This window comes from Oxyura jamaicensis, chromosome 14 (assembly GCF_011077185.1).
Source record: "Oxyura jamaicensis isolate SHBP4307 breed ruddy duck chromosome 14, BPBGC_Ojam_1.0, whole genome shotgun sequence".
In the NCBI taxonomy this organism is placed as follows: Eukaryota; Metazoa; Chordata; class Aves; order Anseriformes; family Anatidae; genus Oxyura; species Oxyura jamaicensis.
The window spans coordinates 9,633,203-9,652,746 of NC_048906.1; the positions used below are offsets into that span (position 1 = coordinate 9,633,203).

General features: G+C 37.7%; 1 protein-coding gene across 3 annotated transcripts in view; it reads left to right on the top strand.

Annotated features, from left to right (window-relative positions):
• The window catches only part of MYH11 (myosin heavy chain 11), a 59,963-nt gene that overhangs the window by 22,933 nt on the left and 17,486 nt on the right, over window positions 1-19,544 (top strand). For 2 of the 3 annotated variants that reach the window (XM_035339138.1, XM_035339136.1), the window contains exons 5-21: window positions 2,900-3,002; window positions 4,733-4,753; window positions 6,832-6,924; window positions 8,099-8,162; window positions 10,104-10,202; window positions 11,163-11,306; window positions 13,539-13,634; window positions 13,994-14,112; window positions 14,288-14,440; window positions 14,891-15,064; window positions 15,262-15,435; window positions 15,940-16,054; window positions 16,952-17,145; window positions 17,318-17,439; window positions 17,555-17,624; window positions 17,761-17,921; window positions 18,778-18,886. In XM_035339138.1, coding sequence (XP_035195029.1) covers window positions 2,900-3,002; window positions 4,733-4,753; window positions 6,832-6,924; window positions 8,099-8,162; window positions 10,104-10,202; window positions 11,163-11,306; window positions 13,539-13,634; window positions 13,994-14,112; window positions 14,288-14,440; window positions 14,891-15,064; window positions 15,262-15,435; window positions 15,940-16,054; window positions 16,952-17,145; window positions 17,318-17,439; window positions 17,555-17,624; window positions 17,761-17,921; window positions 18,778-18,886 — 2,011 coding nt within the window. The remainder of the gene's footprint in view (window positions 1-2,899; window positions 3,003-4,732; window positions 4,754-6,831; window positions 6,925-8,098; window positions 8,163-10,103; window positions 10,203-11,162; window positions 11,307-13,538; window positions 13,635-13,993; window positions 14,113-14,287; window positions 14,441-14,890; window positions 15,065-15,261; window positions 15,436-15,939; window positions 16,055-16,951; window positions 17,146-17,317; window positions 17,440-17,554; window positions 17,625-17,760; window positions 17,922-18,777; window positions 18,887-19,544) is intronic. The other variant, XM_035339137.1, reaches the window with a different exon arrangement.

Below are 19,544 nucleotides of genomic sequence, written 5' to 3' on the forward strand. Positions count from 1 at the left end.
AAGGCAGTTTCTTGGGAGGAAAATATGTATGGGAAGCAGATTAAATACTGCTATTGAACTTAGCACAACTGAGCAACAGGAACTGCTTTTACTGTTATTTTTTTTTGTTGTTGTTTGTTTGTTTGTTAGATTACATTGCCCACCTGAGCTGCTTGCAAAGAACTGCTCTGGCAATTAATGTGCTGCCTCTGTATGGCAGGCAACAAGAATGACGAGATATTTCAGTTAAATAAATGATTGGTCTGCTTTCAAAAGATGAGGATTAGAACTGTGGTTAACAGAGTTTGCACAGTGAGCTTCCCATTTGGAACATGATTTGGGGTGCAAGACTGAGGAAAACAGGCACTCAGAAGATGCCTCCTGGAAGGAACCCCACTGTTTATGGTTCATGCCAAAATCACTGCTTGCAAGAGGCTTGCAAAAAAAAGGCCAGTCTTTAACAATTGAATCACTGAGAATGAAGAAAGTATGCCGGTTTTTAAACAGGTGGGATCCTGCATGCCATTTCACAATAAAAGTTGCTCCTGCCATCCCAGAAATGATGGTACTGCAAGAAAGATGCAGAGAAAAAAAACAGCATGACCAATTCTGCTGCAGCTCAATAGTTCTAGGAAGAGTTTCATTCACCTATGAAGGGAGCTGAGAGTCACATGCTCTCCTCCTCCTGAGTCTTTTCCCTTGTAAGCTTCTTGATGTTTAAAGGCACTGAACCTGATTTAACTATTCCTCCTCATTACTTGGTTTTCAAACATATGGTATTTTATCACTGAGATGAAGTCTAGACCTTGTCATACAGCTCTGATGCATCCTTCAGAGTAATGTTGTTTAATTAATACTTGCTTATCAGACCTGCGTGTTGCCAAGGACATTTAAAAATGATCTGATGTGCTGAAAAATTAGAAGTGTTCATCAGCTATGGACATGATTCTTCATTACTTAATGACCTTAGAGATTTGTTTCTTCCTTGCAGCTGTTGAGATCCTGTTTTCCATTTTGTTTTGAAGCATTTCCATTTCACGTTGAAGATTTTTTTATTGTCCACTTCAAAAGGAAGATAAAGCCTCAAAGAGTAGCCGCAGAAAATAGGAAAACCCTCAGCTCATGCAGGAGCAAAGAGTTAAGGAAAGCAAGCACAGAACAAAACGTTAAGCAACTTTAGCATTGCAGTATGGTAGGATAATTACAACTGAAATGATGCCTTATATGGTAATACTCACAGGGATTCAGGGAAAGCCAAATGATGGGCACTGTTGCCCTGGGAGAAAGGAAATGCAATGCATGTAGTGATGAACTACAAGTAACCTTTAATAAAATAGAATAGTTCAAAGTCTAGGGTTTGTTTGAAGAAAGTTTTTACTTTTATTTCAAAGTATCAAAGTTGCAAGGTAAATTTATTTGAAAACTTAGTACGCCTATGTCTTCAAATTGGTGTGCTTAGTTTGGAATAGTTCCCAGGACACTTAATTTTTATCAATAAAACATGGAAATGTTTTAGCACTGAAGTCCAGGCAGGGATGAATCCAGCCTCTAAACTGCACAAATTACCCCAGGTCTGGTGATAAGGAACATATTTGTGTCAATTAGTTCTGGTTAAAACTCTAAAAGCCAGAAGAAACACTTCTCATCATGTGTACCTTGGGCAGGAATTGTTTCTGGTTTCCTAAGGTTTACATCAATGTCATCCTGTCTTTAAAGTTCTGCCTAGCACTTACTCATATTTTTTACATCCATTTTTCACTGGTCCCTTGGTAGGGAAAATTAACTCCTCTATTTCCTAATTAAGAAAAGAAGCAGAACTGCAATGGATCCAGCTGAATAGTTTCAGCTTCAAAAAAGTTGACAAATATCCATAGGACTTTTATATGCATTGTTCCTTTTATTTTTAAATCCACTTATATTCAAACCCAAAGAGAGAGATGTAACTTATATGTAGACTGTTGCCCTCCTCACAGGACTAGCTTGATAGAGTTGAAAGAACTAACTACATCCACACCCACTGTAATGCCCTTTCTGACTGCTGAGACAGGACAGGATAAAAACATTTTAGTCCTTATAATCATCAGAGCCAAAGATATCTAGAAGAAGTGAGACGATGAAATGTGACAGAGAGGGACAAGTAGGCTGGAAATGGTTTTACTTCTGAGAAAAGACTGTAAATTTGATCCTTGTACTTAGAAAACTAGCATTTTACATTAAGAGAGGGCTTAAGAGTTGTAAATAAACTTAACTCCGGTAATCCTCTGGAAGGTAAAAAGTTAATACCACCTTCCTGCTTCCCAAGAGACACTGCACAGAGCACAGCCAGGATGATGCTTCTGCTGGTCAGAAGTGTCCTCACATTAAGTCCCCTGCTACCTGGTTAGCTGGAACAACTCCGGCAGTGCCAACTCTGGTCTTACAGAGGTCAAGGAAAGTCTGAAGATCATGGAGATCAGATAAGGCAGTATCATTTATTTACAGCATTGATATAACCGGTCAGTTTGCTTTAATGCCAGCGTTTCAGGTGAGAAAACTGTTGAATTACTGTTGATGGTTTTTCTTACTCTTGTACCACATTATAGTTAATGTTGCTTTTTTTGGGTCTTAAAACGTGAGCAGACTCCCTGCCAGCCCCAGTTCTCATAAATGTTTAGACACTGCCAAAGCAAGATGAAGTGCTGTACAAAAGTGCTTTAGAATTGCCTTACATGGCGCAATGTCCGGTCAAAATACTAATAGGACAGAGATACAGCTCTGATACCATGTTCTTTGCATGCTGAAGTCAAGTGGGTTTGGAGAGACCATGTTCAGGGATAAATACTGAGGCAGGCAGTTTCCAGTCTTGTTTTTATACAACAGACTCATCAAATGGCAGGAGTCCACCAGTTACCTTCTTTTGTTTTATTTTCTTTTCCCTCAGAGGTGAATCTGGTGCTGGCAAGACAGAAAATACCAAAAAGGTCATTCAGTACCTGGCTGTTGTTGCTTCATCACATAAGGGCAAAAAGGACACCAGCATCACTGTAAGTGAACTTTTCTGTATTCAACTCTCCTTTGAGCCTGTTAGGACTGTACTGAGCTGATTGCTAGCAGCAAGTCAACGTCTGTGGCTTGCCAAGTAGTCGACATATTAAGAGTACACAATTATGTCACAGCTCTATGTTTATGGAAAAAAAACTTTTGTTTGACACCCTGTAAGGCATCAAATCAGAATGTACTTTCCTAGAAGAGAAATATTCATAGCTTTCTATATGCATAGTACTTATTTATATCCTAACATGAAGGCCTTGAAGTCTGCAAGGGCTTGGGTCCTTATTTTACCCTGGCCACTGGGAAATAAGAACTTTAGGAAAACATTTAATTAAAACATCGTCCATATACATTACAAAAACATATATCAACTTTCAGACTTCTGAAGTGTTGATTGGCTTTGTTAGCACACAATTTTTTATGAACTAGCAAAAGGTTTCAATATAAAAACTATAGTTTCTTTTTACGCTGTTGACACAGAATAAGTTTGAAAGGCACATTTTCTATAAAGTACTTTGTTGCTTCAAAATTTGTAATAATCTTGCCTTAGTGATTAAAGTTCAACATTTTGCTCTGAACCATAAGAGCTTATGCCTACCCAATTCCCTGAAATCGTTGATGTGGCTGAGGCTCTCACCTTCTTTGCTGTTTTCATTGATGCAACTTGAGGTCCTAAGTCATTTCAGTCATTTCCAGCCTTTTTTATGTTACTCAAAAACTTCTGGGGAGAAAAAAAATAAAAAAAGGTAGCAATTAACTTTTATGTAAAAACAAGCTTAATTCAGGAAGACATTCCAGTGCATCCCAAAGGCAAGACTGGGTCCAACATAAGGAATTAATAAGGTAGTAAAAAACAAAGTAAAAATCTTGTGACCACACCTGTGCTGGGACTTGCCTCTGTATGCCTGAGGATAGAGGACTGCAGAGCACACAGCCTGGCCTCTTCCACCATGAGTAACTGTTGTTTACATACAGCGCATTCTGCTTCAGGGCAAGGGAGGGAGTAGATGTCCCTTAGGGCAGTATTTTCTAGAAATCTATGATTCAAGTTGGTGGAAACAGTCCAAGACCACGGGCATAGTTTTCCTTTGTTGAATGTTTATTAAAAAAAAAACTTATTTCATCCTGCCGAGTCCTTCTCAGTGGCTGGGGGAAATGAACTTGTGGTTTCAGGGCCATTCCTAATGGGTATGTAACTGTAGCTGCTGCTGACTCCCCTGGGGAACTACGTGAGTCTCAGGATCAAACTGGCTCTGAGAGAGACCTGAAATAGCCACCAGATGGGGGGCTGAGAGAAAGTCTAAATTGTTCTATAACATGTTGACAAATAGTAATTCAGTGGCTGGGGCTATTGACACTGCAATTTCAGTCATTAAAAAAAATAACGAATAGGAAAATGCCTCCATTGCACCAGAAAAGAACTGGGGATTTACCCTAAAAATATCTGTCCTGGTCTGGTCCTGGTAGACTGAGCTGGGACTGGATCCAAATCCCATCCCTTTGCTTCAGTTTTTTGTTTTTGTTTTTTTCTTCAGTTAAAATACTCTATACATGCTACTTGTATTTGTACTCTTGGTATGTCTGCAATGGATTTTTGTTTGTTTTTCTGGTTTATTTGCATGGAAACTGTGTATTGGTTATTTTAATACAGGAAAAACAATAAAAATGTCTGTGTAATGGAAATGATACTGACACTTGTTTTATACCACATTATTCAATACAGCAAGGTCCATCTTTTTCTTACGTGAGTAACTTAGAATGTTTGATGTGTGTTTAAGGCACTGAGTGTAGATCTGCATGCTATTGTTGCACCTCAAAAATTTAAGAGAGATTTTGTTGAAATATGTTGTATGATATGATGAAAAGCAACAATAGCGCCAAATGCTCTCACAAATCAACCCTAACTGTGTCAGGCTCCATGGTAAAGAATGAGGTCTGACGCAGGCAGGGTCATCTCTCAAATATCACTCTCTCCTATACGTGTGTGTTCAAATTGCCATAGTTTGAATGAAATTTCCCACGATCCTGAAAGAGCCACTCAGCCTGAAATTGAGCAATCTGATTTCTGAATGAAAATACCTAAATGCCTTCCATGCTTCAGGTTGAACTTTCTAGGACTGTTGTGAAATAATTCCTAAACCTCACCGTGTTTGATTGATTTGTTTGCCTGCATGCTTTCCATTTGATATTGCTTTCCATGACATTTTCATGTAACTGTAAAGAATTGTTCACATCTGCAAAAGTTAGCATGCTCCTAGCTTGCCGCTATGATGTATAACAGAGCAACTTCCACTGCAGTGTGTAACTGCAGGTGTGTTATGGCAGTTTCTTGGGGGCCCTCCTATGTTGTGGTGTGACATCCAGTATACCAGTGCTTTGGGAGTACAGGCAGGTTTGCTGGCTTTTATTTGTTTGTTTGTAAGCCAGTCAAATGGATTTTTTTTTTTTTTTTGTATTACCCTTTTTTCCCCTCATTCTGACTTCTGTTTCTCAAATTTTGACTATAACAAAGTTTTGCCCCTTAGTTAATTTATTACTTCATTTGACAAGCTCTCTGTTCAAATAAATAAAAATAAAATAATAATAATAATAAAAAAACCTTAATTGCTGGCCCAGGCAACTGTGTAGTTCAGTGGACTTGCTTTATGCATTAGCTCTTAAAAGAACTATGCTTGGGAGGGTGCTCATTCTCCCATCTTGTGACCTTGCAGATGAGCTTAGCCATTTGTTAACAAACTGTTATTTTCTTTTTTTTTTTACTATATTTTTGAGGTAGTCTCATCATTCCCATGTAAGTTATAAGACATTTGGAAATAGCATTTAGAAGGTTACCAGTTTTGCTGATTGGGAAAGAGCTGTCATTTTCCAAATTATTGCCTCTATAGTCAACCTAAATGTTGATTTTTTTTTCTCATTAGAATGATTTAAATGATATAACATTATCTATCAAGGACTTTTTCTGGATCTTATTTAGCTTGAGTTATTTAAAATGAGGTAATCTTACTGCAGAGTAGTACTCAAATATGATCACAAGAAGCAAATGTGAAAGTGAGTAACTTTATAGTCCAGAGCTGAATGAACAGTTAAAAAAAAAAAACGTCTTTATAAGCAAAGTATTTTTTCAACTTCACTGGTTTGTTTAGAAATAGGAGTATTAAATGCATGCTCGTTTCATTGCATGATTTGTTTCATTAGCAATTACCAAGCACAATTAACAACATAATACAAGTTTTGTGTGTTTGCATGAGAATTCATTATCCTAGTTTGAAATAAATCAGTGCATTTCCATATTTAACCTAAATAGCCTTGCATGGATCATTATTAATAGACTTGGTGAAATCTGCTTTGTAGCTTTGTGCCGCATTACATTAAAATGATTCTCGGCAAGTTATTCTAATTACATTGTCATTTGCTAGCAAAGGATCTCAATAAACTAACTTGAATAAGATATGCTAGAGGTTCCTTTAAGAATATCCCTTTAAAATTGACATTGAACCAAAAATATAAATATATATATTTGACATTGAATGACCCTTTTTTTAAAGAAAGGCCTGTCATGATGTTAAACAGATTAATAGACTTTGATCTGTCAGAGGCAACAGGGCTGGAAATGGGTCATGTATACAGGACAGCAATTGACTGCACAAATACATAAACAGAAAGATTAACAGAGAATGAAAACAAATCCACATGAAGTGGAGTATTCAGCAAAAATTTAGAGACTTAAATTATCTTTCTCCACATTTTCCTCCAGTGTACCTGTGCTGTTTTTAATTAAGTAATTATAAAGTTTAGGGTTAACTGAGTCTGAATGAATTCTAGGGTGAGCTGGAAAAACAGCTTCTACAGGCAAACCCTATTCTTGAAGCTTTTGGAAATGCCAAAACCGTGAAGAATGACAACTCCTCCAGATTTGTAAGTAGGAGAAATCCAGTTTGGTCTATGTTGTGGGGAGCTACAGCATCTTTTAAAACAGAATGGACAAACAGTGGCCCTCGTCATCAATGTTTCTGTTTAAAGAGCTTCTCCAAACTAATCCCTAAGAAACACTGTTTAGAATTCCTCTCTGATATAGGAATTTGGTCTTATACAAGACTAAAAATGAAGCTCAGACTTGACAGTGCCATTGTACTTTCACAGTTTAGTGGTTTATGAGTGGGCCATGCAGAGTCAGCTCCTGCTCCAGGACATATCCTCCTCTAGAAATCTGCAAACAAAACCTGTACTTTGTTTTACTTTGCACCACTGTTGAGCATGCATCTTCTTGGAAGGTGTGACTGTTATTGAACAAGAGCAGTTAATGTTAAATGAAAGACGACAAGAGAAAATGAGAAAGCAGTCATACAGATTGAAGTATACAGACTGGAATAATAGTAACTGGGGACTGTCACTAGTACTATTTGATGCCCCTTTTTGCTGGGAGTGTTGGCAGATGCTTGTTTTCCCTTCAGGCCTTCTGCTCCTACCACTGCTGACTCCCTGCAGAGTCTGGGGATCCTTCAGTAGAGGGAGTTTGGCAGATCTAATGCTATTCCCTAATTGACCTTATGGAAATCAAAGTATAAAATAGACACTGGAATATCATAGAATCATTGAATCATAGAATATCCCGAGTTGGAAGGGACCCATAAGGATCATCAAGTCCAACTCCTCGCACTGCACAGGTCTACCCAAAAGTTTAGACCATGTGACTAAGTGCACAGTCCAATCTCTTCAGGCTTGGTGCAGTGACTACTTCACTGGGGGGCCTGTTCCAGTGTGCAACCACCCTCTCGGTGAAGAACCTCCTCCTGATGTCTAGTCTAAACTTCCCCTGCCTCAACTTTCACAGCCTGTTCCACTAAGGAGAACTTTGTTCCCTCTAAGTATGTGAACGAAACATGGGATCAAATCTCCACAGTGAGAATGTCCGAGAAGGTCACTTCATTTCAGTCTTTTCCATAGGTTTACCTGGCAGGTGGGAATCGAGCATGTTATTCTTAAGAGGATAATATATATATATGTACAACTAAACAGGCTAAATGCTACTGTTGTAAAATCCAACATACCTGAAAGAACAGCCCAATCTAGGTCTTCTTTTCCTTCACAGGGCAAATTCATCCGCATCAACTTTGATGTGACAGGCTACATTGTCGGAGCAAACATAGAGACTTGTATCCTTTTCCATGAGCTGCACTGGAAGCTAACTAGGGTTAGCAGAAGGAAGAAAGATAAACAAACTCCATTGCATGTCTAAGAAAGGCAAATATCACCGAGGCTGGTATAAACAAAGATGGAGGGAAGTGGCTCCGTTTACGCTGATACTAGCTTCTCAGTTTGTTTGACTCTCATGTTTACATTTTCAGGTCTGTTTTCTCAGCTATAGGAAAATATGCTATTCCCCATATAGAAAATAGAGGCAACATACCTGCATAAAGCAATGGGAGGGGACTTAAGAGCAGGTTCCCAGTAACACATCGGGGCAAGAAGATTGGTTTGTGGTTGAGGTTGCATGTGATCTTGAGAGCTATGCAGTCATTTTGTTTCACATCAGTGTGATCCTACATGGGTCTCTGGTTCCCTGTCATCTGGGCTTCCAGCTGTATAAAAAGACTTGAAACTTTCCTGTTTCTCAGCAATGCTGTTACACTTCGAAAAACACCGAATGCTTGGCATTATCACTACAGCATACCCAGGACTTCCTGGAATGTTTCCCAGTTCTCAAGTTCAGGTTTAGCACTCTGGCAAAGGAAAAGTTATGTATGTTGTGCTGGGATAGATGGATTCCAAGAAAAAACATTGAGAATAACCTCCTGATGGAGAATTCCGTATTATACCTGGTAAAACAGCTTTACAGTCTATGTCTGGAGGATTGAAGGACCATCTTAATAAAAGTAATATACCTTTATCTTCCATCCCTCTAAGGACCTGATAATAATAAAGACAAAAGAGAGAAAAAGCCAAAGAACCTTTGGATGCCCTACAGTTCCTCTCCCTTTGTCAAGCTGAGGGATATTTTACCCTGTATCTGCCTCAATCTTTACATATTTTGTTAAATCACCATGGTCATAAATTACTTTTCTGGGAACTCACACTACTGAAGTGAAACAAATATGTTGCTGGTGCTGATGCCCCAGATAGCATCAAGCACTTGATATTTTCAGAGAACTTGTCTTCTCTGGGTACTAAATACCGTTCTGCTCTTTCAAATGATGCACTCAGAGCAGTGTTCTATATGTCAATATCTTTGGTGATTTTATTTTTTCAGGACCATAGTAAAAACATTTCAGAAAAATTAAACTTAGCCTGACTTTGCTTGCCAAGTACTGGTGCCTCTTCCCTTGATTATGTTTATGAGATAGCGTGTTTTAATGAACAAATGGGTATGTAGCTAGATTCCTCAGTGCTACATTGCTCATCTTTGCATAGAGGAGCTGCTTGCTGCAAAAAATGAGGTTAAAGAAAATTGCAGTTATAAGGAAGGACCCTATCTCTTAGGTGTAACAGCAAACGGTTTATCTTTCTGCTCTTATTTTGACAAGTGATCTTCAGAAAAAAAAAGGGTGTTTAATTTTTCCAGTCTTAACTGAAGTTTTATCTATAGCAATATAGCATTTAAAGAATGAATCACTGATTGATGTCAAAATACTTACACTATTGTCAACTTCATTTTAAATATTTTAGATAGTCATAAAAACGGACAATAAATAAAGTTTACTTTTATTGCTTTGATACCTACAACAATGGCCCCAAGAACTTTTTTTCTAGCAGCCCCACCTTATGGTGATTCATATTTGTACTTCATTCTGAAAGTGATGTGAATGATATGATCAATACCATTTTAATATATTTAACTTAAGAATGCATTTATGACAATTGTAGTGCTTACTATCATGATCACCAGCATTTACTATACAGCATGAGGTGGGAGATCGATCTGCTCCTTGTGGTGCAAATTATACCAATATTAGTGCCACAGAATTAGACTCAAAATCACGTTAGACAAGCTCATGGCAAATATTTCAACAGTGCTATTGATGGTCCTGAGGCTGATGACACAATTAAGGAAGGACTGGAATATGTTATTGATTTTTTTTAACATACTTGACAAACAGATTTGCTTGAAAAATCCCGTGCTATTCGTCAGGCTAAAGATGAGCGAACGTTTCATATCTTTTACTATTTGATTGCTGGAGCTTCTGAACAAATGAGAAGTAAGTTACTTGATAACAATTCTTACATCTCATTAAGCAGCCTAAAAAATGGTTACTTAAGTAATCTATCTTAATTTCTTTAATCAAATGTCATTCAGTACTTTTGATAAATAAACAGCCATAGAAATAATTCTCTCAAGCAAACATGTAAAAAAGCTTCAGTTGGTGTATATTTGTTTGAGTCAGGTGGTTTTCAATTTATAAGATATTTCAACTTACAGGAAATGCAAACTCATTGAAAGCCAATCTTGAATGTTATCAAGATGGACAGGGAAGAGCTGTTCATTAATTTTTTACACAAAAGAAATCGGGGCTCCCAATTATTGGCTAGCAGTTTTACAGTCGATTAAGAGAACATCTTTCTCATAGCACATGATTTTAAAAAAGGGGATTCAATATAACATGTTGGAACATCGTGGTTTAAATACAGCACCTTTCCCTCCATTACTGGTTGCCAAATTATGTATAAAACAATGGATAATTTTGTGTTTATGCTCCTTACCTAAGAATCTGTTGCTGGCTACAGTATGGGCTGAAAAATCTTTTGGTTTGGCCCCCTGTGGTTGTTACCCGGTTCCATTCTTATTATTAGCTGGTATGAATCCCCAGGTCTAGAAAACAAACTGAGGTGTAATTCTGACTAGGTTACACACAGAATTAAATGAAAAATTTATCGGAAGAATGGCTCTGATTTTTTGCATGGGGTGAAAAATTCCATGGAGAGACAGACATTCCCTCGTTACTAATTAAAATTTGAAACTTAAGGCAATCAAACTTGCTAAACGATGTATTATTTTGAAAATATTTGTCCACCATAAAATCCTAAGCTGCTCATAAAAGCAGAATCTTCCTTTGGTGAAAACATCAATTTTGTTGTTATTGCTGTTCTCTGGGAGAACCCATGAAAGAACAGCATTAGGCTGACATACTTAACTCACACTTTTCTTTTTTGTCTTTTAGATGATCTGCTGCTGGAAGGCTTCAACAATTATACCTTTCTTTCTAATGGTCATGTGCCTATTCCTGCTCAACAAGATGATGAAATGTTCCAGGAGACCTTGGAAGCCATGAAAATTATGGGCTTTACTGAGGAGGAACAGACAGGTAAGGATTGTTAGCAAGACTACAGTGAAGGTATACATCTGCAAGTGACATGATACACAGATGCAAATGCACAGCAATTAATTTTGTCTAGAGTAACCACCTTGCAAAATATACATGTGAAGTAAGGTTTGTGATCTTGCACGAAACACAAAGTGGAGGATTCTAAATCTACTCATGTTGTTTAACCTCTTTGCCTCTTATTTCCCCTGAGAAAAACTAGTACCAATCAACTGTTAACTCAGCTACTGTTTCTAGGAAGTCCACTGTGAATTAGAGCACCCAGATTTTCATCTTTCTCCCCTTCCCAGGAAGTATTAGATGAATTAAACCATAGATGTCTCATGGAAAGGAAAGCCTTCTCAAGCATGGATCTGTTTCTTCCTCACATTAAGCTTTAGATTGGAACTCAGTTCTGTGTCAGGAGTTTGTAAACCTTTGTTTAAACAGGGTTGTGCTTTGAGAAGTCTTGTGAGTATGAGAAGATATTCACAAGAAGACCTTGCAAGGAGATCTAATTATGATGTCACTTCTTTTAGGTTGTTGTTAGAAAAGACCTCTTAAAAAATATCACAACAGTGCCCTACCTTTTCCCATTGCTGCAGTAGGTACTGTTAGGAGCCAAAGAAACCAATAGTGAAAACTCTTTGCATACTGCCTCCTTCAGACATTTAAACTGGCAGCATTTGCTGTGAACAAAGTAAAAAAAAAATTGAAGTTACCGTCTATATTGGAAAATAAGAGTATACATCATCAAAGAGTAATCTCTGTGATACACAGAACAACTGGTGATGTGCAGGGCAGCTATATGTAGTAATTTAGCAGGGAATTAAAATAATTATCACAATATTTTGCTTTCCACTTGAATGAAGAATCACAAGTCTTTTTCTTATTTTTCTTTTAAGTCTTATAAATTCAGCAGACCTACTTGTAGAAGGAACATGACGTACTAGCCATGCTAATGACTGTTTAATGGCATTTTTTTCAGAACTTCTCAATGAGTTAAATGAAAAAGTTACAAAATATTATGATGTAATTTTGAAATATGTGGATCAGGCTCAAATAGCTCATATTCACTGTTTGGGAGAAAAGTGAGATAAAAGCAGCATGAACAAACAACTGAACTACCTTGACAATGTGGGCTTGCCAAAGACATCAAATAGTGTAGCATTTACCCCTCACATTTACTAGGAGTGTGCCAGATTTTGTCTCATGCTCATGAGCCTGAATGACCAATGGATGCAGTTGCCATGCCCCAAGTGACAGCTGGTGGCAGAAACATCATCACCCCATCACTTGAGCCTTGGACCAGCTGCCACAGCAGGTGCTGATCTTCCTCACCTCTCAGCCCTGCATCAGTGACTAAGGGTACCAAGAAAAAAATGTCTTGCCTTTCAGGACAGCCGTGATAATCCCACTCCTGGTAAATTCAGATGATAGTACTGATGAAGACTGGTTCATTCTCCAGCCAGGGCATGTGCATTGGCATTGACAGCAGCATTCTCCATGATAGCAAAAGGAGTTGCATTACTGACTGAACCCCTTTCATTTCATGCTTTAAAATATAAGCCCATTAGGGCAGTATTATTCTCCTGTGTAAATCTATCAAATGAACAAATTGATGAGATTAATATGGTCTCATCTATAACATAGCAGTAGATTTTACTACCTGAAGTAAGGCAGCATCACATTTATATATGTTTTAGTAAGCAAACATTAATCAATTAGTTTTCTGTACTCTGGCACTAATCCTGCAAAGACTCGTATGCATTTAGTTTTAGTTGCATGAGTGAAAAGCTACATGTTCCTGCATAACTTGAACTTCAGAAGTACCACACATTTTTGAAGCTGTTGGTAATTCATAGATATGTTTGATTTTAAAAACAGAGATACATATTCCCCGGTGACAAAGCGGGAAAGATGTTACAGGCCACTTTAAGTGGAAGATGAATTCCTGAGACCTGGGGGTCTTCCTGGTGAACCAGCACAACTTAATTTGGAGGTGCTGGTGTTCCCAGACTGGCCTGTTTATTCCACTGCATGAATTATCTGAGTGGCTCCTCAATCAACTCTCAAACTCTTGAAGCTTATAGCAATCTTTTAAAGCAAACCTAGATCTTTCCATAGAGGTACAGACTACCACAAGAAATACAATGAGCTTTCATTATTGCAGAGGATAGAGTTTTCAAAATGTGTAATTCCATTCCTCATTTATTTTATCTGCTTATCTTACAGCTATATTGAGAGTTGTTTCATCTGTCCTACAGCTGGGTAATATTGTCTTCAAGAAGGAAAGAAACACTGATCAAGCTTCTATGCCTGACAATACTGGTATGATTTGTCATTTCAAAAATTGAGTAAAAATTTTAAAAAGAAATAAAATAGCAGCTGAGTAAGCACTCTATCAGTATTTTTAATTTAATTGTAATTGCCAAATGCTTCACAGGTCTTAAAAGATATTATGCTTGCAATCCATTCAATTATCACTAACTTTTCTAGTAACCCTGAATCCATAAATTGATTAACAGTGAATTTCTTGCTTGCATCATGAATAATACTTTTGCGTGTACAACAGAGGAGCTTTTATGGAAAATAAATAGCTTTGTATACTTGTTGGACTGCTTGTATTCACACTTACTGACCTACTAAGAAAATTCAATCTGAAATATAGTATCACTCTTTCATTCTAGCTGCGCAAAAAGTGTGTCACCTGATGGGAATTAATGTGACAGATTTCACAAGATCTATTCTAACCCCAAGGATCAAAGTAGGACGAGATGTTGTTCAGAAAGCTCAGACCAAAGAGCAGGTATCTACTTGCCGTCTGCTCAGCAATCCTGAAGATATTTTTCCTTTCTTCTTTTCTTTCTTACATCTAGTCTAAAGGGAAATGTCCGCTTCTTGTCTCCCTATTCATCATTCTTACTTAAATTAGCTGTTAATTGCATTTCTTCTTTCACTTACACTTTGCTCTTCTTTTTCAGGCTGACTTTGCCATAGAGGCTTTGGCCAAGGCAAAATTCGAACGTCTTTTCCGTTGGATTCTAACGCGTGTAAACAAAGCTCTTGATAAAACAAAAAGACAAGGTGCTTCTTTCTTGGGCATTCTTGATATTGCTGGATTTGAGATTTTTGAGGTATGTGTTGTGAGATACAAGTTGGTTCAACTGCTTATCATCACGCTGTGGTTTGGAATGCAAGATGACAAAAACCTAAATTCAGAGTCACAAAAACAATGTTTCTTTCAAGCTGGCTAGTTCCCCTTGGCCAAGACAATCCATATGACTACTTCACCTGGAAAGGCTCAGGGCTGGCAGCATTATCCTGCTGGGTGGCTGTGGGACTCTCTGTTTAGAACCAAGGTGTGGTCTCTGTGGTTTATTAAAGAGGTCCCAGTACTGAGATTGACTATTTGTGAATTTACTGTAAATTTTTGAGACCTTAAATTAGAAAAATACGGATCCTTTGTTTTAATTTCAGTAATCTTTAAAAAGATGGAAGGTAGAAAATTTCATCTGGTCATGTAAGTTCTCTCTTGCAGGTGTCTTTCTAACACTAGGAATTCAATTATTTTGTCTTCCTCACAGATCAATTCCTTTGAGCAGCTGTGCATCAATTACACTAATGAAAAACTTCAGCAGCTTTTCAACCACACTATGTTTATATTGGAGCAAGAGGAATATCAGCGTGAGGGCATTGAATGGAATTTCATTGACTTTGGCCTTGACCTGCAACCTTGCATTGAGCTAATTGAAAGACCGGTAAGATTATATCTCTATAGATAGGACACTATGTAGGTTTCATCGGGGTCTATTATGTATCAGTACAATATGACAGCCTTTTAAGATATTTCAGATTCTTGATGCCTGGGAGGATTAGTTACAAAGTAAAAAGAAAGGGGTGTTCTTTCTTTGTCTCTGGCTGTGATGATACAGATTTGGTGTTGCTTACATTGCAGACCAACCCTCCAGGTGTCCTAGCTCTGCTGGATGAAGAGTGCTGGTTCCCCAAAGCTACTGACACGTCCTTTGTGGAAAAACTCATTCAAGAGCAAGGCAACCATCCCAAATTCCAGAAGCCCAAGCAACTCAAGGATAAAACGGAGTTCTGTATAATGCACTATGCAGGAAAGGTACTGGAGAGACTGAGCTATTTTGAATTATGGAACTTTGATACAGTGATGCTCAAATAGTAAAAAAATAATAAAAAAAAAATAAAAAGAAACAGTCCAGTTCCCCAATTGATAAGGCAGAGCTTTAACAATACAATGTATGCATTAAGAGCTTTAATTACAAAACATGTGGAGTAGGATTTGCAAAACATTTGTGTTTCTGCTAAGATCACATGAAAACAAAAATAACCAGTACTGGGGTTTTTGAAAATCCAATTACTTGGGATTCCTTTCTAGCAAGCAGATTTTTAAAGGCAGGGCAGGTCCCCTGACATGGATATGTCTGCAAAAACAGCCCTTTAGATGCAAGTACATGCAAGAATAAATATTCAGCTCAGCTCTTACCTGTAAGCATGCTTTTCACATTTTATTATTTTGTGCCAGTCATTTTATTATTTTGTGCTCTTGGCCACTCCAGATTTCTGTATCAAAACCAGATTTTTGACCTAGCATTGTTTCCTGCAGGTTACCTACAATGCAACTGCCTGGCTAACAAAGAACATGGATCCACTAAATGACAATGTGACTTCTCTGCTAAACCAGTCTTCAGACAAATTTGTGGCAGACCTTTGGAAAGACGGTATGAATTGCAACTCTAAATCAGTAATATGGTTGAAATGGAGAAACTTCTACCAGAACTATTTTGACAGCTATCCCTTACAAGCAGGAAGCAAGTTTGAAAATAAGAATGGAAGAGATTGAACTAAGAAGCAAGAATGGCCTTTTCTAAAAAAATATTTATGGAAAACATCATTGGATAGATTTAAGCACAACTAAAATAATTTCCTTACTTAATATTATTCAGCAACATACTAAAAACATTCATTATGCTGTTATCATGTTGCTGAATATATCATGCCAGTCAGTTGATTTAATATAGGTTATTGCTGTTTATTATTAATGCTTGTGAGCAGTCCTTACCTTACACACTCCTCTCCCCAAAGTCCCACAGCAGTTCTCTCCAGCAATGTATAACCTCAGATTCCACAAGAAGAATGTCTGTATACCTACGAAACATTTATTTTTTAAATTTTCTGTGGATCTGTAAGACATATACTACACTATACATATATAATATCTGCAAATAAGTGTGCATACAAACTCCAGAAAGGTGGTTTTGAACTATCAAGCTAGGCTCACGGATGTTTTTTTCTGGTAGGTAGGACACAAACCTACCAATGGGGATATTTTGCAGGACTGTCCTTTGTAGAGCAAACATGAAACAAAACACAAGATCTGTGTATTCCATTTTCCCATTCTGTCACTAGTTTACAAAGCTCCTCGTTTCAAGTATGACAGAAGTGGACTATTTACCTAGAACGATCTTCTAGTGCTTTTGTTAGCATGCTTCTATTGCATCAAAAATATTTTGGTCCTATTTTGGAAGTTGCACTTCAGCAATGGCAGTGACAGCTGTAATGCATAGTGAGGACAGTTTATATAAGCAATCCCATTCACACTTTCTTTTATATTGCAGTGGACCGTATAGTTGGGCTGGACCAGATGGCCAAGATGACTGAAAGTTCACTGCCTAGTGCTTCAAAGACCAAGAAAGGCATGTTCCGTACTGTGGGCCAACTCTATAAGGAGCAGCTGACCAAACTGATGACCACCTTAAGGAATACCAATCCCAATTTTGTCCGCTGTATCATTCCAAATCATGAAAAAAGGGTAAATTTCAAATGCTCAATTTTCAGAACCCTGGGAGATTATGCATGCTGTGTCATTATGATCACTGTGTCAGCATGTTACAGAAATGAATGGTATCTTCAAACCTAGACGTTTGAAGTAACATCTGTGTAAATTTCTACTGTGCTAATAATACTTCCTGTTCCCTTTTCAGGCTGGCAAACTTGATGCCCATTTAGTACTGGAGCAGTTGCGCTGTAATGGTGTCTTGGAAGGTATTCGTATCTGCCGGCAGGGATTCCCCAACAGGATTGTCTTCCAGGAGTTCCGTCAGCGGTAGGAATCTCTTGCTCAGTCCTAACTCAGTGTTTAAAAGTGCTGTAATACACGTTTGTCTGTACAAAATAATCTGATGTTTTTCCACCTCCTTAACATCTGTGTCTTTTGGCAGATACGAAATTCTTGCTGCAAATGCTATTCCTAAAGGATTCATGGACGGGAAGCAAGCTTGCATACTGATGGTAAGGAAAGCATCTTTGATCCTATTGATAATCAGGTCTATACCTCTTATATAAAAGCTGCTGCAAATTAACAGAAATAAGGAGTAATTTTTAATGCTCAGCACCAGAATTAACAAATATCCCTGTTTTCCTCCAGATCAAAGCCCTGGAACTTGATCCCAACTTGTACAGAATTGGGCAGAGTAAGATCTTCTTCAGAACTGGTGTTCTGGCTCACCTAGAAGAAGAGAGAGACTTGAAGATCACAGATGTCATTATTGCCTTCCAGGCTCAGTGCCGAGGCTACCTCGCAAGAAAGTAAGAATACGTACTAACAAAAAGAATATCTTTGGCAGTGGGGTATCTACAGTAGCCTTTTGTTCTCTGTATAAAAAAAACTGAAGATACTAAGATATTTTATTATTATGTATTAGCTGTATTGCATTAGAATTCAACTTACGTCCAATGCTGACCTAAAAGGACTTACTTCCTGCCCAGAAGAGGCTTACTAGTATAATTACAGGGGAGCAATTATATTGTGAGGCTTCTTAAATCTTCTGTACAGTAAACTCTCTGAAGCAATGACCCATTTTTTAAACATGTTTGTACTAACAAGACAAGGTACATCCTCACCCATGCTTGGAGTCACACACACTATTACAGTTCAAACAGCAGCACCACTGGCATTTCTAAAACATAAAATAATTTCTTACACAGTGTGGGAATTAAACATTGGAGTCATCTGGCATGACCTCAGTTAATGTACATCACTGAACTATTAACAGCAATGCCCTTTTCCCTGCATACTAGCAAGGGTTTCAAATTGATGAGCAAACAAACTTAAACATAATAGGTTTCAATAATGATAATCAATGTCTGTTCTGAGTGCCCACATACTCTGAATATATCCAGAATTATACCATTAATTTCTGTTTCATTCCTATCTACTGAGTGCAAACAGCCAAAAAAAGATGACTAAATAAAACACTGCAAGTCTAAACAGAGGTATTACCTTTTCTCAAGAAAGCACAGGCACTGTTTAAGCGACAAAAGAATTATTGCAGAATCCTCAAATCAGCAGACCCTCATGCTAGAGTTTCTTTACTCAATGTTTGTATCTCACAGACACTTTGCCTTCTCTGACTGAGCCAATTTGCTTTGTGTTTTTAATCAGAGCCTTTGCCAAGAGACAGCAACAGCTGACTGCAATGAAGGTTATCCAAAGAAACTGTGCTGCTTATCTGAAGTTGAGGAACTGGCAATGGTGGAGACTGTTCACAAAAGTAAGTGATTACTATCTGTGAATCTCTCCTTCAGCTTTCCAAAAGAAAGAGACTGCACAAGACACCAACTCGTTTCATGTCATGCACCCTTCCTGTTCCAGTTCATCACAGCTGACTGCAAGTTTCATTACCTTTGCAAAACTTTGGATTAAGAGATACATTGGATATTTATATAATGCCATTAACATTAAAGTTAGTTTTAGCTTCAAATCAAAACAAACTAAGTAAGCAGAGATTCATACAAGATTTTGCATGGTTTGTTTTTTTTTTTTTAATTGCCAAAAAGGAAATATTTTCACATAGGTGGATAATGAGAAGAGAACATAAAACAGAATCTCATGAACATGCAGTTATGCATATAGGGACAGAATAGCTTAGGAACTCTCTAATTGTGATATTAAACACCTTCTTGCTAGGCAGTCAAGCAAATTAAGTCTATTTTCCTAGTGAAGAGGCTTTTTCGTGTCATTTTGTTTTTTCAAAAATGGCCTTCAGTTTGGATTCAGGAAATTATTCCTACCTGCATTGATAGCAACAGTCACTAACATGCACATGCGTGTGCATGTGTGCCTTTCTGTGCAGCAGTTATAGTCCCTGGGCATTTTCAACACATGAAACCATGCTTGAAATCCTTCAAGAAGTGACACTATTCGAGGTA